Source organism: Acanthochromis polyacanthus, chromosome 20 (genome assembly GCF_021347895.1).
Source record: "Acanthochromis polyacanthus isolate Apoly-LR-REF ecotype Palm Island chromosome 20, KAUST_Apoly_ChrSc, whole genome shotgun sequence".
NCBI lineage: Eukaryota > Metazoa > Chordata > Actinopteri > Pomacentridae > Acanthochromis > Acanthochromis polyacanthus.
In genome coordinates, this window is record NC_067132.1 from 11,771,601 (window position 1) to 11,799,392 (window position 27,792).

A 27,792-nucleotide genomic window follows, 5' to 3' on the forward strand; every position below is an offset into this window, starting at 1 on the left:
ACAGAATATAACATGACATGAGAGGAGATCATCCAAAGACCTTCTTCGTAAGACCAGGGCATTGTTTCTGACCTGGTTTGGAGTCACCGTCTTTAATTAATGCAAAAAAAAGGTAGATCTTGATTTTCTTTGACTAGATTGTTGTGATTTTGACAGACTTTCTTTTTCAATTTGAACGCTGTCACAAAACCTACATAGGAATTCATGACAAAATGTGGTGGAAAATAATACAATGGTTTAAACAAACACTAAAAACGAGTTTATTTTTGTAGTGAATTTGACTCCAGAGGAGTCATCATATGGACACCTCTAAGTGATGTTATATTATGGCAGTACAAAACCTATAGGCACCACAAGTAAAATGAAAATGCTTTCAACAATAATGCAATGAATAGTTTTTATTTAACATTGTGCTTCAGGCAAAGCATATAAACAAACAGGCAAAAAGGCCTTAATTTAATCAGTATCTGGTGTGGGTACTTTGACTTTAAAGTGCCTAGTGGATAAGTTTCAAGCATCTTAGAGGACTTATCGCAGGTCTTCTGTGGATTTAGTCTGCCTTAGCGTCTTCTGTCTGCTCATGTAATCACTGACTGTATGATGCTGAGATCAGAGCTCTGTGGGGGGTAAACCATGTACTACAGCCTTTTTGTTAGAACTTCATGGTTTTGGCTGTTTGTTTGGGGTTGATGTCATGCTGCAGAATACATTTTGGGCCAAACAGATACCTCCCTGCTTGTATTGCGTGATAGAAAGGACTCTAAAAAAGCAAACTTAATTTTTATATAGAAATTTGTCATCTCGGAGAAAATGTTTTTTTCTTTTCCTTTCTAAGTCTAGCATTCATTCAGCAGAACTGATTGTTCTCCTTTTCACCTGAAAATTTAATTCAAAATCCGTCCAGTGTGGTACACAGCATATTTAGATGAGCATTAAAACAAATTACCGGTTTGTGCTTTGATAAATTTTCCTAACTGGTTTCCAAATTCTATGTTGCAAGGCCTGTTTGACAGTGTACTACAGGTTTCCAAGTGTCTTACTTGACTCATATTGCAACAGTGATTATCTAACACATAATCTTTCTCTAAAGCTCCTTTCTGCAATGATCTGATGAAAGAACTGGAGTCCAACCCTGTCACCAGGATCGTCTGGAACTCCGTCAAACCCATGTTAATGGGACGGATTCTCTACGCTCCTGACTCTCCAGCAGTCAGAAAGATCATTCGAAATGTAAGCAGCACTGACCACACTGTGAAATATTTTTTTGACTCATGCATGGTATGCTACTATGCAGGAAGCAAACTTTATCCTTTTTGTTTATGGACTTTATTATAGTTCTGCCACATGCATTCCCGTTCAAAAATTTGGGGTCACCCAGACAATTTCATGTTTTCCATCAAAACTCACACTTTTATCCATGTGCTAACTGCACAAGAGCTTTCTAATCATCAATGAGCCTTTCAACACCATTAGCTAACACAATGTAGCATTAGAACACAGGAGTGATGGTTGCTGGAAGTGTTCCTCTGTACCCCTATGGAGATATTCGATTAAAAATCAGCTGTTTCCTGCTCGAATAGTCATTTTCGGCATTAACAATATCTGGACTGTATTTCTGATTAATTTAATGTTCATAGAAAAAAAAACTGCCTTTCTTTCAAAAATAAGGACACTTCTAAGTGACTCTAAACCTTTAAACAGTATTGTGTAATTACACAAACACATGTTCTATGTCTCATTTATCACTTATAGCTGAACTTAAAATACTTGATTCCTGGCTACATCCTTTGAGAGAAGTACTATAACACACAGGAAGTGATGAATTTATACATTTTATGGCTAATTTTAAAAAAATGAACTATAACTGGGTAGTTAATAAAAGCGGTGCTTCCACAAAAACACAAATAGAAAGTACTAAAAAATATCCAAAAATAAAATGATTTGAATATGTTGTCACAGATTGCTAGTGTTCGATTCTTTTTGTCACTTAGTGACATCCATGTCTTGGTTTTTCTTTGGAGCAGGCAAGTCCAATGCAGTGAACAATGCTTTTTCCCTCAAAAGGGGATCAGCTTTCCTCATGTCATGTCCAAGCCTTTGTATCTAGATGTAGATACGAGTTGGTCAAAGCCCTTGAGGGGGCAGCAGTCATGGATGGCTTGGTCGCAATGGAAGAACAGAGGTTGATCGGCTGTGTTGACTGCCACACAGTCAACTGGCGCCATGGCTTTTTCAGCGTTATGTAAGCACTGAAGTCTTTCCTTAAAGACGTGGGATCACACACACACAATCACTTGTTTCGTGTTTCCTCCTTCCCTGCCTTTAATGACCTCTTTGTTCTCCTCTTCCCTCAGATTAGGACCTTAATTGCACCTAGAAAGTACCAACCAAGGGGTTAATCCATTGGTTTACAAGACTGAGAGCACAGCCCTGTAAAGTCAAGTCAACCAAGGCCACTGTTATTTATATAGCACATTTAAAACAGCACACGTTGACACAAAGTGCTTTCCAGCAATGAAATACAATTAACGTTACAAATTTACTCAACCAATTTGAAGTTACTCTCTTGACATTAATTTAACCCTTTGAAACTAATCTCCTGGTAAAAAAAAGTTAACTATTTAGAATTCCTTTTCTGTGAAAAAGTGAGGCTTATGATTTCAATGTAACTGTTGCTTCCTTTAAAATGTTTGCATCTATGAAGTCCTTGTAGCTCTCAAACACAAACTAAGCTCTTTGTTGTCATCATTTCAACTCAAGCATCAGTGCATTTAATAAGAAACTCAAAGTGAAGAACCGTGCATTTAAATTTATGCTGTCGTGCTTCATGGGACTGAAACTGTGCACTGAGCAGCAAACTATGTAGATTTGTATGCTATCATCACTGTGCTGTCGCTTTGCTGGTCAGCCCACACTGCAGGGACAGTTCTGTCTCCGAATCATTATGTCCCTATTCAACTAAACTAAACTAACCTATCCTCACTTATATTTTGAGGGAAGCTTATTTTCTCCTGCATTATGATTGTTTGTAACATAGATGAAAATGTTTCAAACAAATGTCACAACTTTCCAGCCAATCAATCAAATATTACATGGGGGTTGGACTCATCACCTTGATGACTCAGAAATGATGGGGAAGTTTCAAACAAGTTATGAAAAGATTGCATTTTAACCCTGGTCAAGATATTTTCCTAATCCTAACCATGTTGTTTTGGTACCTTAACTTATCCAAACTTTTAACATGTAGCTGACATTGTGAAATGGATCAGTTTTAACCCAAAACACAAAATGTTCCTAAATTCAATCAACATGGAAAAATAAGAATAATGTTCCCACACTACAGTCTCCTGGTTGAAAGACCTGTTACTGGGTTTTTCCTCCACTATGCCTTTGAGGTGCTAACATGAACTTCATGACTCTTCTTAAGGGTCTCCTGCATTGTCATAGCCTTACCCTTTGGGGAGAAAATAGGATTCTGACAAAATAATTAGCTAAGAATGTAACTTAAGGTTTCTTCAAAGCTATGTTTGTTACATTAAACAGCATCAGAACTTACGCCAGAATCTGTATCTTGTTTTTACAGCTGAATATTAATATGTGTTCATTGCTTTGGCATTTTGCACAGAGCGCAATGTACTGTATACTAAAAAAATGATTTAGGCACTGAATCTTGAAATTGTTTTTTACTGTCCCAACACCACTACAACTATAGCTGTACAAGTGCAAGTGTGCTTACATTAATGGCACAACAGAGAGTTTTACCTCATAAATTTGCCGTGAAACAAACTTTCGTTAACACCAGTCCTCCAATCAGTAATGGTCCTTGATCAAGGTACTTGTTGCGGAATAAACAGCTTTAACTGAGAGAAGTTGTTTCTCTTCAATCTCAAAAAACGAACACGCTCGACTGCAGTACTGGCATATTTATTCAGTCATCTCACAATCACTAACCACCCAATATGTTCACCACCGTCTCAGACACAGGATAAGATGCGTCTAGATTATGCACCAGAGCGTCTCAAATGTTCCATTTAGTTTAGTGGATAATGCTTTTGGAACACAGTGCTCACTTTGTTGCAGTTTTACATTATTCCGGTGTTTGTATGCATATGCAAAATTACGCCTTAAACACGCTACAGCTTAGCTAGCTACAACGTCCTTCAATTGCTTCTTTGGATGAAACACCTTAAAGAATTCCCGTCCTCTTTTGGCTGCTGTTTTAAATTGTCTCATGGAATGAGGAAGCGCTCACTTGTGGGAACCTGACTGGGATTCACTGGGCAGGCTGAATGCATTCAGCCAGTTGTCACCAACGGCCTCCATTGTCACCCCAGCTCCATTGTCCCCATTGTCACCCAAAATCAGACACACACAAGAGGAAGGCGTTTAATTGGGTGTACTCTTGAGTGCTTTCATCCCCCACTGCACATGACTGAATGCTGAAGTAGCCAGCCTTGGGTATGGGCCACACAAAGCACTGTACCCACACACAGCCAGGGTTTTAACGATAAGCGTGTGGTAAATATTTGACGATTTGGCATTGAGTGCATTTGTTGCACAGTTGTCGGTTATCTGTGCGGGCCTGCGGGAACTCTTTGTGTGAGAATGTGTGTGTTGTCTTTGCAAAGCCTGTTTGCACAGAGAGTTTAATGTGGGAATGGTATGTAGCGGGAGATTAGGAGATCTGTGACACTGTGTGTATTTGAGTGTCTGAATGTTGTGTACACATGTGTGCCTTTGGTGTTTTCCCCAACATTGTATACTGTATGTGTGCAAATGTTTGAATCTTTATGTTCCCTCACTTTTGATTGTTTTTCACTAAGATGTGGGAATCAGCATGAATAACAATGTGTGTGTTTTTGATTAGATTTTCCTGTATTTCCAATCTTGAAACACCAGTCACTCAGACACATGCCACACATTTCCATCTCTCCTGTAGGCTAACACTACATTCGAGGAGCTGGAGAGGCTGAGAGTGATGGGGAAGGCCTGGGAAGAGGTGGCTCCTCAGATCTGGGCTTTTTTCCAAGATGGAGTCCAAGTCAAGATGATCCGGGTAGGACAACAATATAGCGTGACTGACCGAATAAGTTAGAGATGAATGAACAAGATACTAGATTCCATACACAATGTCTTTAATATTACCTTACTCAAACTTTATTTCAGCTATGGTTGACAGTAAAACAGACACATATCAGCCCTACTGTCTGTGAGACATCAGATCCGTATGATAGTGATCTACCTTGTTGTTGTCATTCAGCTCACACCCAGTGCCCAACAATTGTGCCCTTGAATGAGGTGATTGATGATGTTGTTGTTATTTTATCCTGAACTTTTCCTCGCTAATTTTGCTGAAGTCTCAGGAATTTCCTGTTTGAATATAGAAGCTTATCTTACCTAAATATGCCATCTTGTTCCCTTTTCCATTTATCCCTCTCACTGTCCGTCTTTCACATTTTTTTTGTCTACCTCAATACAACAGCATAACGTGTTTTTCTCCTGACCTTCTTCATCATGTTACATTAACCATCTACTTGTCTCAAATAACATTGCGAGTGATTTTTGCTGTTGAATTCTCCATTACTGTGCTGAGGCCTGTTTTTTTCTAATCTTACTTTCCATGATGACTTGTTTATTGTGTTCCTATCATTGCCTCAGCTATGCTTTCTTTGAAAAAAGGTTCTTGCTGTTAATGGAAAAGAACTAGGAAAATGAGCGTCATTATCCTTTCGTTTCAGGACACCATCTGCAATCCATCTGTGATGGACTTCATTGACAGGAGTCTCGAGAAGGCGCCGTTCTCCTCCAAACACATCCTCAACTTCCTTTACAATGGCCCGCCAGAGGACCGTCCAGATGACGTGCCTGACTTCGACTGGCGAGACATCTTCAACCTCACTGACCGGGTCATTCGGATGCTCAACCAGTATGGGGATGTGAGTGGCCATTACCAAAGGACTTGTGCCCTTTTGACATTTCCTTCCTCCGACAGTGGGCAAAATGATCTGTTTCTCAAATACCACTGAGCAGATTCTGAGAAATGTATATCAGCGTGTGGAATTACACTGACTAGTCAAAGGAAGGCTCCACGTTTCCAGATGAATATAAAGTGTCAGGATCATTTTTCTGTACTTTTTTCTTACCTTTTCTCCCTTCAGAGTTTGACAAAAGAACGTGGACTGTTCTGCCGTTTCATTGCACCTGAAATGTCAAGTTCTAGGAAAAGCCTATTCACGAAATAATCCAATTAAGCACAGGTCCTGTCGCTTTTTGATTTCAATACCCTGATTACCTAACTGCTATGTGCTCAATACCATTCTTGATGTGAGGTGTGAGCCTTTAGATAAACTGTCTTTGGGCTCTGTAATTTGTCCCTCAGTCTAGAGACATGGAAATCCTCCCAGGTGGGCATGAGCCAGGGCAACACACTAGCTGTCGAGCTGCTTTTGTTTACCGCTGATTGAGTGGAGGGTTAAAAGAAAAAACAAAAAAACATCACATACCATCGTTTGTGAGGGCCCTCCGCATTTGAGTGGGCCAATGCATTTGAAACAAAGTTGAAATTGCCCCTTTCCTTGCAGAGGCTAATCGGGATGAGAGGCCTATCGCACTGGGGGGTGACATGGGGGGTACCTGGGAGCATGGCCGGGGAGATGGTTGGTACTCTTTGTTTTTGTCCAAGTTGAAGCTTACAGCACTTGAGGGTGACAGGGAGAGTGGGAACAATTGAGTCCGATTAGCTACAGCTGTCACTCCATCCACCATCCTTTATAAGGAGACAACAATGACCGTGGGCTTGAAGGCTGGCTGGCTCACGTTGGTGGCATGCATGCACATCACTCCGCTCAGTGGGGCTGCAGCGCTAATAGGTGAACGCTTGAGTAAATAACAGGATGGTTGGCTGAATCAACTGTTTGGCATGTTTAGTGTGCATTGTGCCTGTAAATGCATATAGGCTACGCATACATTTTGGATGCAAATCTGTGTTTGCATGGCAAATTGAGTTTATGTGTGTGTTTTGGGTCTGGGAGGGTATCTGTACACATTCATGGGTAAATAGCTGTTTTGGAGTGATTCCTTTTGGATCATGGCACTCCCTATTTGCATTAGCTTACAGTGAATGGCTATATCAGACACGCTTCTTAGAGAAGAGACGCTTCTGAAATGCCACCGCAAATGCGTGAGGATCGCTGTGACTGAGGCCAGCACTAGGACCTCTGGAATTCTCACCTTTTGAGACATGCAAGTGGTGTAACTCAAGGAATGGCAATCCTTTTGCCCAATCTGAAATATCTCAACAACTATGAGACAATTTTACATTAAATCTTGGTATTCATTGTCCTTAAAGGATGAATCCAGAAAAACTTTATTAACTGCATGGCTTTTGCTTCTGCCATTAAAATTTTTACTTATCCAGGGAAAATTTGCAACATCTGCTGGCTGGCTGGCTGGTTAGACGGATGGATGGATAGATGGCTGGATGGATGGATGGATATAGAAGTTTGCACTGACATTGATGTTTATGTTTTATTTTGTGAGCTTTTCATGACTATTTGTCTAGTACCACGTTGGAGCTGACCTTTGTTGGCTTTTAGTGGAATGTTTTGTTATGTTCTGTTACCATGAAATTTGGTACAGTTATTTATGTCCACTACAGGATAAACATGGCGTCATCATCAGGTCAAAAAATAGATATATCTAACCTCTAAGTTTGTGAGAAATGCATGCAGTACAAAATATAGCTTTTCCAACAGTTTCAATTCTAAATTATTTTTAGTTCTACTTAGTAAATGGTAGCATGCTAACATGCGAAACTAAGATGGTGAATTTTAGAAACATTAAATAACAGTTTTATTATGTTAGCAGGCAGATGTTAGCATTTACAGTAGCTCAAACCACTACTGTGTTTATATTGTGACTGTACGCTGTTAGTCTTGTTATAAATGTATATGTATACTAAGCATTTTTATAAGTTTGGACACATGGCGTCAAGGTTTGAAACTTGTGTAAAACTTTTTGAAAGGGGCTTTTGATTGCTTTCAGTGCACCTGTCCTATTACATGACCATCTCTCTCTTGTTCATCCTCTTACAGTGTGTGATCTTGGATAAATTTGTGCCTCTGCCTGATGAGGATGCTGTTACTTATCGGGCCTTGGACTTGTTGGAGGACAGCAAGTTCTGGGCAGGCCTCGTCTTTGTGAACATGCACTCTTGGACTACCAATGTCCCACCTCATGTTCAGTTCAAGATCCGCATGGATATTGATGTAGTGGAACGCACCAACAAGGTCAAAGACAGGTTAGAATCAACTCATGTGGAAATTATGTATAATAGTAGTATAATTATGAACAAAATTAAGTCTAACTATTTGCATATTACAGGTATTGGGACCCAGGCCCCAGAGCTGATCCTATGGAAGACCTCCGCTATATTTGGGGTGGCTTTGCTTACCTTCAAGATATAATTGAGCATGGAATCATCAAGACTCAGACAGGAAAGGAGTGGCCACTGGGTGTTTACCTACAGCAGATCCCCTACCCTTGTTTTGTGGACGATCTGTGAGTGGAAACATGATCACATTCAACAACCATGGCAGAATTCATTTTAATGTTCTTTTAGCTATTGATTTTGAAGGCAGACAGGGCACAGAAGGAGTGCTTCATCAATGAAATCCAGAGGGAAGCCCGGTTACTCTTTGCTGGGGATCACAAGGATTGGACTGTTGATGATTGATTAATTTAATATTACTACTTATTTTGACAATTAACTCGAAAACTGTTGAGTATCACACAATTGTGAGTTAATTCTCCTCCGACATCTTATTCCTTGTCTTTCTCCTCTTTTCAGGTTCATGCTAACATTGAACCGCTGTTTCCCCATCTTCATGGTCCTGGCCTGGGTCTACTCTGTGTCCATGATAGTAAAGAGTATCGTTCTGGAGAAGGAACTCCGCCTCAAGGAGACCCTGAAGGCCATGGGGGTCACCAACAGTGTCATTTGGTCCACTTGGTTCATTGACAGCTTCATCATAATGGGCACAAGCACAGCTCTCCTTACCAGCATCATCATGGTGAGGAAAACAAACAACAAAATATTATTTTTATCTTTGTCTCATCCTTTCTCACTATGTCTAGCCATGTTGTGTATATGTAGGAGCATCTTTATGTATTAACTTTCTTTCACAGCATTTCATTATTTTTCAGATTATCACCATCAGTCATTTTATTGGCATCTAGTTGTCATTTTTGCCTTTAAATTTTGCACCACAATGCAACATACAACAGACAGCTAATCTATCTGTGACTGACTGCTTATGGTTGACTTTGTACGTTTTAAATTGTGTTGCCTAATTTGGATATAAATATCAAGATATCACCCCATATACTGTGAATCATTACGCCACCCTTTTCCTTGAAAGAATTCATTGATAATAGCAACTTACTGAGTACATTCTAACCCTATTAATCATTGACGAAGAGCTGTGAATACAATGACATCATGGGAATTATGTCAACGGCTTTGCAGGAATGGGTAGGTCAATGATTAACAGTTGTACCGAAGTTACAAGTTCTCTCATGTTGCTGAGCCCACACATTATGGTACTGATGGGATATGGTGGCATCTAGTGGAAGGTTTGTGTAAAACTAAATTTAACAACCAAGTCATTTGTGAAAATAATTTGTACTTCATATCACTGAGGTGGTATTTCCTGAGCCTTTTTCATTACCTGCAAGTCTAGCAAAGCATGCACACTACATCAAATAATATCACCAACAAAGTGTTAGAATTGTTAAATTCAAATGATGATGAAAAAAATACTGCAGGTTTTTACTGCTTGGTTTTAAAACAATAAATGCTCCTGGTGGTGGGTTTCCCAAAGGGGAAAAAAGTGAACATATATACTACATATATTACAGGAGTTAGCTTGATTTAGCTTGATTTAATTAGTTTTAATTTAACATACAGAAAGAGGGAGAGTAAAAATAAAACCTGTTTTATGATATCATACATTGCCAAGTCTTTTTAACTACTTAAAATATAATCAGATCAGTTTAGAGCAAATCTTTGTTTCTTTCACTCAGCCTAGGCAAATATTTAGGATATTTACACAACAAGCCAAAAATTTGGTAGCAAGATCATAGTTTTATTGGTGTCCTTTGCAACAAAATAAACATGATTATTGTATAAAGAGTCACTCAACGGAATAGATTTTTTTTACTGTATTTAGCAGGTATTTGTATCTGTACTCTTATTTCCTGACTCAGCTGTTTCTTTCTAGCCATTTCTGTGGTTGTTTATCAGCGATATGGACACAGTTTATTTAGATTTTTGTATGCAAACTCTCAAGAGCCAAAGAGCTAAAATGAATAATGCAAACTGTGATTTGTGTTTTACTTTTGCACTGAAGTTGTGACTCTTGTAAATCTCCCGAACCCTAAAACTAAGCCCTTCTTTTCTTTTGTTAACATCCATCCATCCATCCATTCTCTATACACCGCTTTATCCTCACTAGGGTCGCGGGGGGTGCTGGACCCTATCCCAGCTGTCTCGGGCGAAGGCAGGGAACGCCCTGGACAGGTCACCAGTCTGTCGCAGGGCCTTTTGCTTTCATTTATTCAGTAATTGCCTGGTAATATTAATGTATAGGCAAAGGAAATCAGTGAAAGCAAAGTCTGATCATGCAGTAAATACATCCCAAAGTCCCAAAGAATTCAAACTGGTTTTTATTATGTTTAGCTTTTTTCAGAAAGACATTGTGGACAGAAACTTGAAGTTGCTTCCAAACTTTTGGCCTATACATATACAGTACAACATCCCTCTGTGTGTTTCTTTCCCGTCTCCAGGGAGGGAGAGTATTGAACTACAGCAACCCCATCATCCTCTTCCTCTTTCTGCTCACCTTCACCACGGCTACCATCATGCAATGCTTCCTCCTCAGCGTCTTCTTCAACCAGGCAAACCTGGCAGCAGCCTGCTGTGGTATCATTTACTTCACCCTTTACCTTCCTCACATCTTCTGCTTCGCCTGGCAAGACCGCATCACCAAAGACATGAAGCTCCTGGTGGTGGGTGTCTCCAACTGACAGAATGTCAATCCAAACATACAGGATTTAACTTTTTACAGTCATTCATACTTGACCCCTTCTTTGTATGCGATCAGCTAGATATGAAACTGATTCTGAGATCTTACCAACCTCGTACATCCTGTTAGTTATCGAACTATTAGAAACCTGCATTTGAAGTGGAGTAAAGTCGGGAATAATGATGGAAATTGCTTTCTCACTCAGAGTCTGTTGTCCCAAGTGGCATTTGGCTTTGGAACAGAGTACCTGTCCCGGTACGAGGAGCAGGGTCTTGGACTGCAGTGGAACAACATCCAGACCAGCCCTCTGGAGGGGGACGAGTTCTCCTTCCTCACCTCCATCTGCATGATGGGCCTGGACACTGTGCTCTACGGGGTTCTGGCCTGGTACCTGGACAATGTCTTCCCTGGTAAGTGTTCTAGAAGGAAATGAAAAGTGTGATTACAACAGAAAATGTGCCCATGCTTCAGTAAATATTTCATTTTTTAAAAAATTACAGGACAGTATGGAATCGGCCGTCCATTTTACTTCCCCTTTCTGCCATGCTATTGGCTCAACAGTGTGGCTCCAGTTTCAGGTACACTTTTACATTTACATTTTCTTTATTTGCTTTTTGGGGCCGCATTTTTGCTTTTGTTTGACGGTAGATGATAAATAAAAGAGAAGGTAAATGATGTGCAAGTCAGCTACCAGGACACTGTATCCCTTTTTGCTGTTTATTTGAAATGATTTATGATAAAACTGTTGGTAAATAACATTTGACTGGACTCTTGTCTTCCAGCATCGTACTAATCAAAGCCCTTTTTCCCAAAGGCAAAACAGAGTTGGATAACAAAGGCTTTGATAACCTGGCAAACAAGGAGCAAGGAGAGCTGCAGAAAAAAGAGGAGGAGGAAAACAACGGTCAGGACAAACCCCAGACTGTGGAGAACAACCCGTCATGTGAACACCATGATGAGCGTGAGAGGCTGGGGAAGCCGGACGAGGCCGAGAAGAACCAGGAGAAAGACGGTACGATGGATGCATAGTGATTTTTGCTGTTTGCAACAAAACACTTTCATTGGGATTCCTGTACAGAGCTGATTGTCTTACAAAGCAACACACAGTTTGTTTCCAAAAGATGCACTTTTACATGGTAGCTTATTGGAATAACTGTACTACAATGTATAATAACTACTATACAGGTCTACAGTTGACAGTCTGTGAACATCTCTGCAATGTTCTGCTACCAAGGAACAAATTACAGCTTATTTTCACATCCAATTCATGCAGGTTTTTTCTTATTGTCGCTCTCTGCCAATCAAACTTTACAGTGTGAGAATTTAATGCCCTTGTGAGTGTTTGCACTTGCTGGCAGATGTGAACACACACTGTCAGTTTCATGCTTAGTTAATAAGTGATAGAAACCTTTTCTCCAAATCGTGCATTCCCACCACCTGCTCTCACATCTATTTTGTCAGAGATGAAAGTTTTTGTAATTTGGTTGAACTTTTGAATAACGGTTGAAGTTGCTGCTTTTTGAATGTAGTCAAACAGATCAGAAGCATCATTCGCTCATACTCGTTACAAATTAGTAGCATAAATGTGTTTGTCTTTGTGGTATACAGAGCAGCCGTTCTTCGAGGCCGAGCCAGCTGATCTGATGAAGGGTGTTTGCATCCAGGACCTGGTCAAAGTGTTCGGCAGCTGCATCAAACCGGCTGTAGACGGCCTCAGCATTAACTTCTACGAGAGCCAGATTACTGCCTTTCTGGGCCAAAATGGAGCTGGGAAGACCACCACCATGTACGCCACAAAGATGCTGCTTATGCAAGCATACACATACCTATAGATTAAATATTCTAAATATGTGTCCTCCTCTCTCTGTCCATCTGTCTTCCTGTCTCTGGGTCTCTCAGGTCTATTTTGACTGGTATGTTCCCTCCCACCTCGGGGACAGCTACCATTTATGGCCAAGACATCCGCACAGACATGGACACCATCCGTCAGTCTCTGGGAATGTGCCCTCAGCACAACATCCTTTTCCAGTAGTATGTAACCACCCACACATATAATCAAAATGCTCCAAAAATACATAAATATGTCATTTTTGGAAACCACAACCTAGTTTTCATCAAAATGTGATATTAATTATTTTATAGCTATAATTGAACATGTCGTTTCTCCTTCTGCGTCTCGTTTCTTCTCAGTATGACCGTAGCAGAGCATATCCTCTTCTACTCGCTGCTGAAAGGCCGTCCCATCGCAGAGGCTGAGGAAGAGGTGGAGAACATGCTACAGGACCTGGGTCTTCCTCACAAGAGAGCTGAACTCACCCAGAACCTCTCAGGTCTGTTTGGAAGGAGCTGGACAAATGCACAAATGTATTTCTGTTCACTATTCGGAAAATTGCACTGTAAAAGCAACACAAATTTTAAAGACAGTATCAGCTACATTACATTACAGTGCCAGAAATGCTAAAAAGATGAAAATAACCATCTTATTAAAGTACTCTAACTATAGATACCTAAAATATATTTCTAGCCATAATTTATTATGAGATTATGTATATATTTGTTTGCTTTTTAATTTTAATAAATTATATGTACCTAAGTGATAACAATGAATTTATATTAATTATATAGAATGATACATAAAGATAGACAATACAGCGATAAATGATACATACACTGAAGAAAATACATTCTGTCAGCAGTTTTGCTTTGACAATGTCTGTAATGCATGCAAGTAAAATTGGAAAGCCAATGCTTCTTTTACTGTTAATTGTCACTGATTGTATTTAATATATTCACAAATACATTTACAGTAACAAACTTGAAATCAACCACTTTTTCCCATATTAATTTAAAAGAAAATCTTTATCTTTATTATGGTAAATTTGTGAGTGTCTCTTTGTCCACTAGAATTTCCTCTTTTACATTTACATGCTTTTAATATTATTTCGAATTAGACATGTAAATTCGGTGTGTAAATTTTAAAATATTTTTGTGTATCTATACAAATATAAATAAAAATAAAAAACTAAATCTGTAAAATACATATTTTTGTGCAGTGTAAATGTACATTTTATTATTATTATTATTATTATTATTATTTATTTTTTTAATGTTGCTGTTGTGTTGTAATCCAGGGGGCATGCAGAGGAAGCTGTCCGTCGCTCTGGCTTTTGTTGGTGGAGCCAAAGTAGTGATTCTGGATGAGCCCACTTCAGGAGTGGACCCCTACTCCAGACGCTCTATCTGGGACCTGCTGCTCAAATATCGTGCAGGTACGTAACACCGACTCCTACTGTATTTACTCATTTATTTTAAGTCTAATCTGTGACAGGCGACTTAATCACAGGGCTTTTCATTCACATCAAGTGAGAGACTTAAAAGTGCCAAAAAGGGATAAGAAGAGAAATTTTCCTCAGAAGAGGAGGATTCAGGAGAGGAGGATTTTGATGTAGATGTACTGTTGTCCTACATTATGATTTATTCATCATGCACTTACTTAATTATCATACACTATCAATTATGTGTTTGTGATACCTTGTATTAGTTGTAACCGCCAAATTAAGTGCTCTTTATTTCTGTTTTACTATAGATTTTATTGTATTTTTGTCACATTAACCAACAATTAACATGGTGTTGCGTGTCTGTAGTTAGCTCAAGTATCTGTTGACAGTTAAAACAGTTCATAGACTATAATTAATTATCCATCAATATTCTAAATACAGTACTCTAAATGAATGGATGAACAAATCTAACAGGTTTGTCTAGCCAGGCCACAAATTCTTCAGAAGTCCTGCACAAATCACTGCATCATGCAGTCATGACTGACAGCAAGTGTGACGCTTCTTCCAGAAAACCCTACAAACTGTACTAAACTGAACAAAAACCTGTGTTTATATTGCAACTGACAAATGATTCCAGTCTAACTGGAACTACTCTGTCATGCAGTCTTGGAATAATACAGAATTTATGACCCCTCATGCAGACCAGCTGCACTGAAATCTCGATAATAAAATTGAAGAGCTATATCCTGCCGCGTTCTTTTACAGCACAGTATAGTGAGATCTTGATTGAGCTCATAGTAAAAACTTTGTCCTAAATCAGAGCCATCATTCCATTTGTCGCTCTCTCTTTAACCTGTCATCCTCCCTGCCTTTCCTGGTTTGCAGGGCGTACAGTGATCATGTCCACTCACCACATGGACGAGGCCGACCTGCTGAGTGACCGGGTGGCCATCATCTCTCAGGGTCGCCTCCACTGCTGTGGTTCCCCCATCTTCCTCAAGAACTGTTTCGGCGCTGGCTTCTACCTCACTCTCGTACGCCGAATGAAACATGACGCTTTGAAGGTGGGAACTAATGAAGAAGAACACTTGTGCATGTCTCTGTGTGTTAGTGTTTAAAGGGTAGAGAGTAGTGGCATTGAAAGTGATGCATTTTATTTGAAGGTGGATTTATTTTACTTCTAGACCTAGTGTCTGGACAGAAAAGAACAATATTGTTCAAAAGTTTGTGGTCACCCAGGCAATGTCATGTTTTCCATGAAAACTTACACTTTTATCCATGTGCTAACAGAACTGCAAAAGGGTTTTCTGATCATCAATGAGCCTTTCAACACCATTAGCTAACACAATGTAGCATTAGAACACAGGAGTGATGGTTGCTGGAAATGTTCCTCTGTACCTCTATGGAGATATTCCATTAAAAATCAGCTGTTTCCAGCTAGAATAGTCATTTACCACATTCACAATGTTTAGACTGTATTTCAAATTAAATTAATATTATCTTTATTGACAAAAAAGGTGTTTCTATCGAAAACGGGGACATTTCTAAGTGACCCCAAACTTTTGAATGGTAGTGTATATGAAACACAATTTAAGCTGGAGTATGCTTAAATCTGGTAATATTAATAACAGCCTCAACCTCAATTTAAAGTTCTTTCAATATATAGGCACAATGTCTCATTTATTAAAGAGACTTAACATCAAACTTGTACAGGTAATTTACTTTCACCTCTATTATTTGAATGTAAATAAGAAGTGAGATTATGAGAGAGCGAAAACACACAGAGAGGAAAACTGGATGACTCTAAGCCATTTTAAGGTAAAACATGGTTTCTGGTGTCACTTCTTCCTGCAGACCAGCTGTGACTGCACAGAGGACTGTTCCTGCACATGCTCGAAGTGTTCAAAGTTTAAGGCGGAACAGGAAGAGAGCCAGGCGCCAGACAGACAGATGGACGGTAAGGTCACCATTAGTTCATTATTGTATTCAGGTCATAGAGTTGTGTGATTAATCACATTTGTTGTCAGTCTCCCTGAACCTGTTTTTATTCTATTCATCTTCAAAATTATTAATACAATGGAGCGTAATCTCATTGTCAGATTGATGAATGCTGCCTTTGCACTATTTATATCACCTACTGTCAACACACCTAGAAACACCCTGTTCTTTCTGTGCACTAATGTTTTACCGTACACGGACCTATTAAAATGGGACATGGAGTTTTGACAGAATATATACCACTTTTTAATGTAATATTTATTATACACTGAGTCTCTTCTGCCTTTTGAAGTAAAAATAAGGCAGTAGAGTCTATAAAGTAAGATCACATGACAAGAACTTTTATTGCAGCACCAATAGTAATAGTAAGAAAATAACATGTCAGCTGACTGAACTTCACAGGCTGCATGGAAATGGAACTAAAACACAATCAAAGCTAAGAGCACTTGTGATGAAAGCTCAAGTAAGACAAAGTCATCTCCTTCCTTTCATCTCTAGGGAACATGGACCGGATCACAGCCTTGATCCATCACCATGTGCCACAAGCTCGTCTGATCGAGGCCGTCGGTCAGGAGCTCACCTATCTGCTGCCCAATCGTAACTTCCAGCCCCGGGCCTACGCTAGTCTCTTCAGGGAGCTGGAGGAGACCCTCGCGGACATCGGCCTCAGCAGCTTTGGTGTGTCTGACACATCCCTGGAGGAGGTGCGTGGAAACATTAAGAAAATAAATGGTTACAGCCGTATGCAATTATTAGGAAAAATTGAAAAAGTAATATACATTTACAAATTAACATTGCTGTGCCAGGACTTAAAAGAATTAATCTGCGCTTAACAGCAATTTATAATAGCAAGCACAAAAGAAAATAGGAGTTTTATTGAGGCAATCTGTCACACAGCCACTGACTTACTTTCCCTGTGTCTAGGTTCTGGTTAATGAGGCTTTGTTTGTAAAAGGCTTCTGTTAATCTTGGATGCTGACAATAAACTAATCTGTTTTCTTGTAGATCTTTTTAAAGGTCACTGCAGATGAGAATGCAACCAACAGGAAATGTGCTCAAGGTAAAAATAAAGAAAAACAGCACGTCTTTGTGGAATTTTCTTTTAACTTCCTGTTGATTTATTGTGTTTGAATGTGTAGCTGTGCCTCTTGTTGTCCTCTTTTCTCAGTCCACCTCTGATCACGTGTGTCATATCCTTGTATTCATCCTTCGACTCTCTCAGATAAGAAATCATTGCAACAGATCTCTCGAACTAGTATCTGTGGATTCAACAGAGTGGCTGTTGATATGGAACCGGCTAAAGGTGACAGTGGCTTTCAGCTCACAGCTCAGGGCTGCTGCTGCTGCTGCTGCCGTTGTTGTTGTTGTGGGGAAAAAACATGTCAGTTTGTTGTGAATGTTTATTGAGAAAGTAAAGGAATGATTTTACAGTTTGAGAAATGTGCTAGCATTTTGGATGAGAGAAGATGAATGGATAAAGGTAGTAAAACCAGACTGTCAACAATTTTAAAGCTCTCTACAGTTTTAACAAAGCGAGTAGCTTTTAATGGACTGCCAGGTGGATTTTTTTAACCTGTCTGGAGAACCATACTGGCTGTTTGACCCTGCTTCAGTCATTGTGTTTCACTAACCAGCAGCTGACTGACCTCATACTGCACTACACAGAGAGGAAAATGCAGTCCATCTTCTTATCTAACTCTTGGCAAGAATTTCCCAAGATTTAACACTATTCTTTAAAACATTTCTTATCTATATCTGAAAGTATTTTGGCAGAAGTGTTTTCCCCGACAACACTGTAATGCAGTGCAAAGCTTCAGCTTCAGTATCCCGGCTAGTGACATGTTACGAACTGATATGCAGAGCTTTCTCCGGTACACCTAGCACTACACATGTAGAGCTCTGCTGGCAAATGCTTTTTGATCTCTGCACACAGATGACTAAACATGCTTGTGTAGCTGGCTGGCTTCTCTGATTTAGCTGCTTTGGCACATCCAGGGCAGGTGAAGCTTTGCCAACTTGACCTGAGCTTGTATTCCAGAGTCCAATGGCCAGAATTCATGTCAGGAGTCAGACGGCAACACAGGAAGAGGGTCCTACCAGGTCAAAGGCGTCTGTCTGGTGATCAAACAGTTCTTTGCTCTGCTGATCAAGAGGCTACATCACGCCACACGCTCCTACAAAGACTTCATTGCCCAGGTAACCTTTGTGTCCTTATAATCCTAATACACTGCAGCAACATTAAGAAGCTTTATCACATTTTGCTTTACCTACATTGGTAAAATCAGTATTTTGGCTGTCTAATCCTAATTTTAAATATCAATGCCTTGGTCTTTGCAAATTAAAAAGCAAACACCTGCTCTTTTTTGGCACTAATACCTCCATATAAGTGATAAAGTTCCTGTCTGGGTTTGAAATCACAGTTATCTCTCTGTCTCTGTTAGATTGTGCTGCCTGCCAGTTTTGTTTTCCTCGCTCTGACATTCACTCTCATCGTTCCACCTTTTGGAGAGTATCCTAGTCTGACCCTCTCCCCCTGGATGTATGGCAGACAGTACACCTTCTTCAGGTGAGGATTAGGTAGTCTTGTACCATTTAATTAATTAGAATAATGAAAATGTCTCTGAATTAAATACAGCGCCCTCCATAATTATTGGCACCCCTGGTTAAGATGTGCTGAAAACCTTAAAATAAATTCAATTTTTATTGCAGAAGTATACTCTTACATTGAAAATTGCTGAAAAATGTATAATAGGAGAAGATTAGGTGCTGTTTTGCTGACAAAAGGAGGTTGTACAAAGTATTAACATCAGTGGTGCTAATAATGGTGGCACACATGATTTGATGTAAAAGAATTATTTCTTTATGTGTGATTTGTTTCCCCACTGAATAAATGCACTTGAATTAAAGGTTTAATTTTCCTCTTTTTTTCATTGTGGTCCTATATTATTTAGAAAAAAAATGAATTTAGTAGAAGCTAAAGAACACATCTTAACCAGGGGTGCCAATAATTACAGAGAGCGCTGTATGTGTAATTTGACAGAATCTTCAGATTTTTGTGGTTCTGTATTTTATTCATCCGTCCATTGCAGTAATGAACGTCCTATGGATGCTCAGTTGAGATACTTTGCTGAAGTTCTGCTGGACAAGCCTGGCTTTGGGACTCGCTGCATGGCAGATGAACCACTGGAGTAAGTAACCCTCACAGTTTGTTTCCCAGACTTTCCACTGCGCTTCTTTGACAACATGGGTCAATTTTTCCCACTTGTAGAGATTTCCCATGTAACAACATCACCACAGAGTGGGAGATGCCCTTGGTTAACCCTGCCCTGATAGACATGCTGGATGATCCAGAGTGGAATTCCCTTCGACCGTCTCCAGAATGTCAGTGCAGCACACCCAAGAAACTCACCATGCTGCCTGTGTGTCCTGCAGGAGCTGGAGGCCTGCCACCTCCACAGGTAGGTTGGGCAACTGAAAATGACCACAGTATGTACAAAAATGCAAAATCTTCCTGCTCAAGCACACTACTTAAATTGTGGAATAACATCCACTTCTTCACCCACATTTGGTCAACCAGCGCTGATGTGTGTCTAATATACAATGTACACTGTGTGTTGTTTTGTTCATCAGAGGATCCAATCAACAGGAGATGTTCTTATGGACCTAACAGGCAGGAACATCTCTGACTACCTGGTGAAGACCTACCCCAGCCTCATCAGAACCAGGTGTGGAATTGTTACACCACTTCAAAAAGAACTGGTGTTAAAACCATATATAAACTTTAATAAAATGTAGCAATGACTCTATGTTATAATATGATATTATAACAGCCTTTATTAACATAGATTCTTTTTTCTGTATTGATCTAAACATAAGCTCAGATATTTTTGCAAGCTATTTCAGAATGAAAAGGAACAGTACTGTACATTTAAATGCAAATCTATGAATTTTAGTCATCAAAAAGTTCTCGGGATAGAAAAAAACTTGATCATTTCTGTGTATTTTTTCTTACCAGCTTGAAAAGCAAGTACTGGGTGAATGAACAAAGGTAATTTCAAATTTCCATTCATCTGATTTGTTGGGAAAACACACTTATGTCCAAATCTCTCATGCATTTGAAGTATATTTAATGGAATAAAGTGTTATGTGCAGTGGTGCAGTTCTCCCTCTAGTGGTTGTATTAGTGTAGTACAGTTTTGGTGGAGTGACTGGAAGGGCTTCTTAGATGTGAAATGGATTTTCTCTGTGGTGTGCAGGTATGGAGGCATATCAGTGGGAGGACAGCTGCCTGTTTTAGATCTGGAGCCAAAGACTGTCCAGGATGTTGCAGCTCAGCTGGGACGAATGTTCAACGTTACTGGGGTAGAGACTTTGAAGCCAAACATTATGTGATTTTCTTCTCTGTGCACAGTTACCTATGTCTCTGCATGCTCCTCACCTTGCTCGTTTGTGATTTGTTTTGTAATGTGCCCTCTCTTTTTTGTTTTGAAGGGCAAATACTCCAAACAAGCTCTGAAGGACATTGGGATGTTCCTCAGGTACATGGAGACTGAAAACAATGTCAAGGTCAGTTCAGGAAAGCTCTTCACATGTCCTTGTGTTGCATTATTGTAATACAGCATGCTGAATTTTGCCATAGACCCAGTAAATACTACAGTGTATAGATGATATCTCAATCCAAACATCGCTGTTTTCCTAGGTGTGGTATAACAATAAGGGCTGGCATGCCATGGTATCTTTTATGAATGTGGCCAACAACGCCATCCTCCGTGCAAACCTGCCCAGAGGAGCAAACCTGGACGAATATGGAATCACTGCCATCAACCATCCTCTCAACCTCACCAAAGAACAGCTCTCTGAGATCAGTGTGTGAGTGATAAATACGTATTATCCCATTGGTTTTCTCAAGTTCACAAACTTTTCCTGCACTGAAAAAATGCCCCTCTCAAAACAAGAAAAAAAAAACTTATCTCAAGGTTGTTTTACCTTGAAATAAGTGAAAAAATCTGCCAATAGAACAAGTGAAAAATGGCTTGGTCAGATTTCTTGAAATACGATATGATATTTAGAATATTGACATCTTAAAATTAGCCGGGAAAACTTTTTTAAGCTATATTTTAATAGGATTGTCAAGCTTAGGTGTCTTAAAATAGCAGTTTTTCATTCAAAAATGAATTTTTGCTTTCATGTAACCTCCTGATTTGAGATGACCTCCTCCTGTCTTCATTTACGGGCATCAAAAAATATTGTTTTCGTGTCTGAAAAAAATCCCAAAAAAATCAGGAAGAAAATTCCCCAAATTTCTGAAAGTTTGCAAAACCTTCAGGAAGAAAATTCTAAGAATTTCTTAAAAGTTTCCCTTAAAAGTTTTATTTAAAAAAAATCCCCTAAATTTGGCAAGAAAATTCTTGTAAATATTTTCAAAAAATGAGTAAAAATCTTCCAAAAAAAAATCCTAAAAATATTTAAAGTGATTACATATATAAAAATTACATATGTGAAAGTTCTAATATTTTCTTTAAGAACATTCACAGAAAAATCAACCAAAGTCCAACGCAATTCACTGGATTTTGGTTGATTTTTTGTGAATGTTCTTAAGAAACATTTTCAACATTTCTTTTTTTTCCACCAAAAGAAATTTCAAAGATTTCCCAAAAATGTTGAAAATGTGGACATCAGAATTTTACTGTGAATATGTTTTTTCCCCCCACATTTTCAAACTTTAAAACCGCAGGACGACAGGACGACATGAGGGTTAAACTAATTTTGAGTTTCCTTGTAAAATTCAACTCAAAACAAGATAATTTCAAGATTGTTTGACTTAACAAGATATTTAAGATGCATTGTCTCCAAACAAGTCCCTCCATCTTGCTGAAATTTCTCTTGATAGGTGAATTTATCCTAAATTGAATGGGATCAGACATTTTGATTAAAAATAAGACAAACAAACTTGGTAAGATTTGGAGTTTTTGCATTGTGGTAAGGAGGAGAAGATCCCGGGTATGAACGATGTGTTTTAAAAAAGGCCAAATGAGACATTTGTCAATAAACTCGTGGAAACTCACCCATCTCTCTGTCTTTTCCCCAGTCTGACCACATCAGTGGATGCAGTGGTGGCCATCTGTGTCATCTTTGCCATGTCCTTCATCCCAGCCAGCTTTGTCCTCTATCTCATCCAGGAGAGGGTCACTCAGGCCAAACACCTGCAGTTTGTCAGTGGGGTCAGTCCTGTGGTGTACTGGATGGCCAACTTCCTGTGGGACATGGTACAGTTACAGCCCAGTTACCTTCTGAGAGCGTGCCGAGGCCTGGCAAGACAGTTCAATCAAGGGGATGTGATAATAGCTTGTGTAAACGCTGGTTTTCCTTGTGATTTCCCCAGGTTAATTACTCCATCAGTGCAGCGATGGTGGTAGAAATTTTCATCTTTTTTGATAAGAAGTGCTATACCTCCCCGACCAACCTCCAACCGCTTATTGCCCTTCTTATGCTTTATGGGTAAGCTTTAATCTTTTCAGTTTTGAGATTTTAACTGTATTTGCACATTATTTACGTGTTCATAACAAACAAGAAATGAACATAGCACTGCCACACCTGCTCTGGTTGGTGATTATAATAACTGGTAACAATAACTTCTAAACTGACGGTGCCAATAGCTGATGTTTAGTCCAGTTTTCTGCACAAATTGGTGCCCTGCAGGAAGCAAATATAATTAAATGTCACACTATAAGCTCTAGCATGTTCCTCTGATAGTTGTAATGGGTTGGTATTTTTGTGAAATATTGGCAAAGCAAAGAACAGCTACATCAAAAGGGAAATGTAAAGCCTAATACTTGAATTGTTTACACAGCTGGCTGATTTTCCTCAAAGGAAACAGGACAATATTGAATATATTACTCTTTTTTTTCTCACTTTTCACACAATGTTCAGTTGACTGGCTGTACTGATGAGTTTTGACTTTCATCTAACATAAGACATATTGGTAGATGTTTAGGTGCCTCCCTTGGCTGATATTTTTCATCATCCAGCCTATGTGTGAGCTTCTGTCACCACCAGATTGTTGTTACCCTCATGTGGGTTAAATTAACTGCACAGCTCAGCTGGTTAATAACCCACCCAGTCAGCTGTCTGTAAGAGTCAGAGTGCTGCTCAATGATATATGTTGCATACAAATACAGAATTTAACAGTGCATATGCAAAGTCGTAGATACAGGATATGGCAACATACTGTGATGTTATGCACTTTCCTACTTCGTATACGAATTTGGACTGTCGCTACATCATGTTTTCAAAAAAACAAATATCAGGGCCAAAAGAATTTATCATAAAAATGCTATCATGGTATCTTTATTTTGTTTATTGGGTGTTTTGTCTCTTTCTGGCAAAAGAATTACACTCAAAGTATAAATGTAGGGAGGTAGCGAGCGAGTCTGTAACCATAACTGTACTGTATGTTGTTCTATGTTGGAAGGGATAACAGATCGCAACTGGTATCTGATGATTTGCAGCATCATATCTGTATTGGTACATGACATCAGTATTTCATTTTTTTCGATGCTATGCCATTTTCCAACATTTCCTTATCATTACTGTGCTGGAATTTAAAAATTAGCAAGCAGAGTCCATCCAATCTGTAAAAAACTAACCAAAAAATACAAAAAATGTTTGCCAAAGGACATGTTGTTGGTTCCAAGCATTACACACCAGCATCCATTGTGTTTAATTGAGGCAGTGAGGCTTTTAAACAAATATCCATACATCTATTATCTCACACCGCTTCATCCTCATTAGGGTCGAGGGGGTGCTGGAACCTATCCCAGCTGATTTGGGGCAAAGGCAGGGGACACTCTAGACAGGTCACCAGTCTGTTGCAGGGCTTTTAAACAAATATATGTTTCTCTATTTATATTTTAGGTGGTCTGTGACCCCCATGATGTACCCTATGTCCTACATATTCAGCGTCCCCAGCACCGCCTACGTCTCTCTGTCATGTATCAATCTCTTCATTGGCATCAACAGCAGCGCCATCACCTTCATCCTGGACCTTTTTGAGGGCACCACGGTAAGCCCAAGGAGCTTGTTAATATAAATCCTGTTTTCCATCCATCTTCCAGCTTTCACCCATTTTTGTGTGTTGGATTTCTGTCCAGGCTCTGTACAGGTTCAACCAAGCGTTAAAGACAATGCTGCTCATCTTCCCCCATTACTGCCTGGGTCGAGGTCTCATAGACATGGCCATGAACCAGGCTATGACTGATATTTATGCTCGCTTTGGTAATTACAAAACACACAGACTCATATTTCTCACAGTCCAGCAAGCAAATACTTGTCAGCCATCATATTAACACCATAAATGAATGCTGAGTCACTGCCTGCATCAGAAATCTAATGCGACACGCTTGCCATCAAGGCCTGAGCCCACTGCAGAGCTGTAACACACTCTACAAACCACTTGGGCACCAAATTCAATCTGCTGAAAGGGCAAAATATGAAGCATTATTAAAGTGTATCTGAATTTGTATGCACTTCAGTGTCTTCACATTAAATAAACTGTAAAAACTCATTGCAGTACATTTATGAAAAACAGCCAACATCAAATATAAAAGCAGGATTTACAGGTGTGCCATGTTTATGTATTTCCTCAGGTGAGGATTACAGTCCAGACCCCTATAACTGGGACTTTATTGGGAAGTACCTGCTGTCCATGGCTGTGGAGGGATTTGCCTATTCCATCCTTAACATTCTCTTCCAGTATCGCTTCTTCCTGAATAACTGGTAAGTGCACTAGAGCTTGAATCAGATGTAAAATTGCATTAGTATTATTTTGCATGTGTAATAAATAGCATTGTTTCTACATAATACAGCCTGAAATGTGATGTGATTGACATATGTGGAGTGGAGGTTCATTTGCTTAGTATTTATTTTCCCACTGCCAGGATACCAGATTGTCCAAAGCCTCATATTGTGGATGAAGATTTAGATGTGACCGATGAAAGAGAGCGAATTTACCAGAGTGAAAAAACAAATGACATCCTACGCATAAGAGACCTGTCCAAGGTCAGACACTCTTCTTTATTATGACAAATTCTCATCTTTATACCATGAATACCATGTTTCAAGGCAACTATGTCAGCTTTCTTTCTGTTCTCATCTTACCCTGATAGACATACACAGGAACCATCATCCCTGCAGTGGACCGAATCTGTGTCGGAGTATCACCTGGAGAGGTGTGTACGGGCCTGGTTTGACTGATTTAATCTGGAGAGGAAACAGTCTGTTAACTTTATTGTTTGTGTGTCTTTTTCCTTCTCGCCACCATCTGCAGTGCTTTGGTCTCCTGGGGGTAAACGGAGCAGGGAAGACCACAACGTTTAAGATGTTGACAGGAGACATAGATGTCACTTCAGGACAGGCCTCAGTCGCTGGCCACAGGTTCTTTACGTATATTACGTTAACTCGTGGAATTTTAAGGCTGATGTCAGTATTGTGTTGTTGATAATAAGTATTTGAAAAAGTGTTTTCTTCCAATGTCTTGTTCCAGATAAAGTAAAATGCTTGATTACATATCTGTAACATACTAAAGGTTAAAGCATAGAAACTGCTCATTCGATTGATGTCATTAGATTCCTGTTACAGTCCTACTAGAATAGCTTGACACATACAAATCAACTGTTCCAAGTGTGTCAGATCTTTCATCATCTTTTACTGTTTCCACTGTGTTGTCCTTACAGTGTTTTGACAGATATCCTGGATGTCCACCAGAACATGGGTTACTGCCCACAGTTCGATGCCATAGATGAGCTGCTGACAGGCAGAGAACATCTGCATCTCTACGCCCGCCTCCGAGGAGTCCCAGAGTGTGAGATCAGCAGGGTGAGATGCAGCTTTAGTCACGGCACGAAATAAGAAATTGAAAAGTGCTTTTGCATAAGTTTTATTGCATTGCAACACAAGGCACTTCTCCTCCTCAAACTTAGGTTGCAGAGTGGGCCATCCAGAAGCTGGGCCTCTCAGAGTACGCAGGTCGGAGTGCTGGGACCTACAGTGGAGGAAACAGGAGGAAACTCTCCACGGCCATCGCCATGATAGGCTGTCCTGCCCTGGTGGGCTGCGGTGAGGCCAACCACTGATGTTTTCTGATGGGTTGCATTTAAGGATTTTGGTTGGGAGATTGTAGTTATGAGAATGGTAGGATCAGGACAGAAGTGCACATTGGCATTTGGATTTTCCTCTGGATACTCTGGCTTCCTCCCACAGTCCAAAACATGCTGAGGTTAATTGGTGAACTCTAAATTGTCTGTATGTGAATGTGAGTGTTTGTCTCTATATGTAGCCCTGTGACAGACTGGTGACCTGTCCAGGGTGTCCCCTGCCTTCACCCTAAGTCAGCTGGGATAGACTCCAGCCCCTCTGTGACCCTAATGATGATAAAGTGGTGTGTAGATAAAGGATGGATGGATAGATCAGGGCAGCCATAATGTTTTTGTGCACGTTTATTTATTTGTGGTTTTGTATTTGCAGGATGAGCCCACCACTGGTATGGATCCTCTCTCCAGACGCTTTTCTGTGGAACTCCATCAATGAGTGTTATTCAGGACAACGAGCTGTGGTCCTCACCTCACACAGGTCATTTAATATATACAAATATATAGTGTATGCGTGATGTGTGCGCCTCTGACATATGCATAAATTTGAACGCGAATTTAATTTCACTGTTTCATGTCACAGCATGGAGGAATGTGAGGCGCTGTTACCCGCTTAGCCATCATGGTCAATGGATCTTTCAAGTGTCTGGGAACCATTCAGCATCTTAAATACAAGTTGGTCACATTACTTGATTTCACATCACAAAATACAACAAATCTTCTTACAAGCATGAGCTCATAATCCCATTTTCCACATTGTTTGCCTAGATTTGGCGATGGCTATGTCGGGTGACCATGAAGATCAGGGCCAGCTAAGCCTGGCATCGTGCCCCAGACCCTGACCCTGCTTGAAGCTTTCAATGGAGAGCACGTTCCCCCGGGCTGCATCCAAAAGAGAGAACACCCACAAACACTCTGCAGTACAACGATCCTCCTCCTCCTCCCTGGCTAGGATCCTTTCAAATGGTCCTGGCAAACAAAACAAACTCAAAATCGAGGACTACTCAGTGTCACAGACCACTTCTAGACCAGGTAAACCTGAAACCATGGAAGAAAACAGGCTAATTAACTGTGAAACTGGTTTTTCTCTTGTTTCAGATTTTAACTTTAAGTACTCTTAGATATCTTGGCCCTGCTTTTGATGTAGATATTTCATTAAAAATTCAGCCGTTTCCAGCTACATTAGTCATTTTACCACATTAACAATGTCCGGGCTTTATTTGTGATTAATTTTAATGTTATCTTCATTGAACAAAAACAGTTTTTCTTTCAAAAATAAGGACATTT

The 27,792-nt window shown here is 39.7% G+C and overlaps 1 protein-coding gene and 1 long non-coding RNA gene across 2 annotated transcripts in view; both read left to right on the plus strand.

The window, feature by feature from the left end:
* Nucleotides 1-26,490, plus strand: part of abca4a (ATP-binding cassette, sub-family A (ABC1), member 4a) — a 37,596-nt gene extending 11,106 nt beyond the window's left edge. The window contains exons 10-46 of the mRNA XM_051940447.1: nucleotides 1,091-1,230; nucleotides 4,940-5,056; nucleotides 5,739-5,936; nucleotides 8,094-8,299; nucleotides 8,383-8,559; nucleotides 8,849-9,071; nucleotides 10,846-11,067; nucleotides 11,290-11,494; nucleotides 11,585-11,662; nucleotides 11,899-12,096; nucleotides 12,693-12,870; nucleotides 12,984-13,115; nucleotides 13,275-13,414; nucleotides 14,216-14,353; nucleotides 15,248-15,426; nucleotides 16,217-16,319; nucleotides 16,859-17,064; nucleotides 17,366-17,420; nucleotides 18,399-18,556; nucleotides 18,802-18,926; nucleotides 19,450-19,548; nucleotides 19,629-19,818; nucleotides 19,991-20,085; nucleotides 20,376-20,408; nucleotides 20,617-20,722; nucleotides 20,852-20,926; nucleotides 21,060-21,229; nucleotides 22,449-22,626; nucleotides 22,743-22,858; nucleotides 24,275-24,422; nucleotides 24,511-24,634; nucleotides 25,006-25,135; nucleotides 25,297-25,417; nucleotides 25,525-25,587; nucleotides 25,686-25,792; nucleotides 26,092-26,233; nucleotides 26,338-26,490. Coding sequence (XP_051796407.1) covers nucleotides 1,091-1,230; nucleotides 4,940-5,056; nucleotides 5,739-5,936; nucleotides 8,094-8,299; nucleotides 8,383-8,559; nucleotides 8,849-9,071; nucleotides 10,846-11,067; nucleotides 11,290-11,494; nucleotides 11,585-11,662; nucleotides 11,899-12,096; nucleotides 12,693-12,870; nucleotides 12,984-13,115; nucleotides 13,275-13,414; nucleotides 14,216-14,353; nucleotides 15,248-15,426; nucleotides 16,217-16,319; nucleotides 16,859-17,064; nucleotides 17,366-17,420; nucleotides 18,399-18,556; nucleotides 18,802-18,926; nucleotides 19,450-19,548; nucleotides 19,629-19,818; nucleotides 19,991-20,085; nucleotides 20,376-20,408; nucleotides 20,617-20,722; nucleotides 20,852-20,926; nucleotides 21,060-21,229; nucleotides 22,449-22,626; nucleotides 22,743-22,858; nucleotides 24,275-24,422; nucleotides 24,511-24,634; nucleotides 25,006-25,135; nucleotides 25,297-25,417; nucleotides 25,525-25,587; nucleotides 25,686-25,792; nucleotides 26,092-26,233; nucleotides 26,338-26,490 — 5,228 coding nt within the window. The remainder of the gene's footprint in view (nucleotides 1-1,090; nucleotides 1,231-4,939; nucleotides 5,057-5,738; nucleotides 5,937-8,093; nucleotides 8,300-8,382; nucleotides 8,560-8,848; nucleotides 9,072-10,845; nucleotides 11,068-11,289; nucleotides 11,495-11,584; nucleotides 11,663-11,898; nucleotides 12,097-12,692; nucleotides 12,871-12,983; nucleotides 13,116-13,274; nucleotides 13,415-14,215; nucleotides 14,354-15,247; nucleotides 15,427-16,216; nucleotides 16,320-16,858; nucleotides 17,065-17,365; nucleotides 17,421-18,398; nucleotides 18,557-18,801; nucleotides 18,927-19,449; nucleotides 19,549-19,628; nucleotides 19,819-19,990; nucleotides 20,086-20,375; nucleotides 20,409-20,616; nucleotides 20,723-20,851; nucleotides 20,927-21,059; nucleotides 21,230-22,448; nucleotides 22,627-22,742; nucleotides 22,859-24,274; nucleotides 24,423-24,510; nucleotides 24,635-25,005; nucleotides 25,136-25,296; nucleotides 25,418-25,524; nucleotides 25,588-25,685; nucleotides 25,793-26,091; nucleotides 26,234-26,337) is intronic.
* Nucleotides 26,491-26,774: 284 nt separating this feature from the next.
* LOC127531332 (uncharacterized) lies at nucleotides 26,775-27,328 on the plus strand. The gene is made up of 3 exons (XR_007938399.1): nucleotides 26,775-26,986; nucleotides 27,089-27,180; nucleotides 27,274-27,328. It is a non-coding gene; the product is annotated as an uncharacterized LOC127531332 (long non-coding RNA).
* The last annotated feature ends 464 nt before the right edge of the window (nucleotides 27,329-27,792 follow it).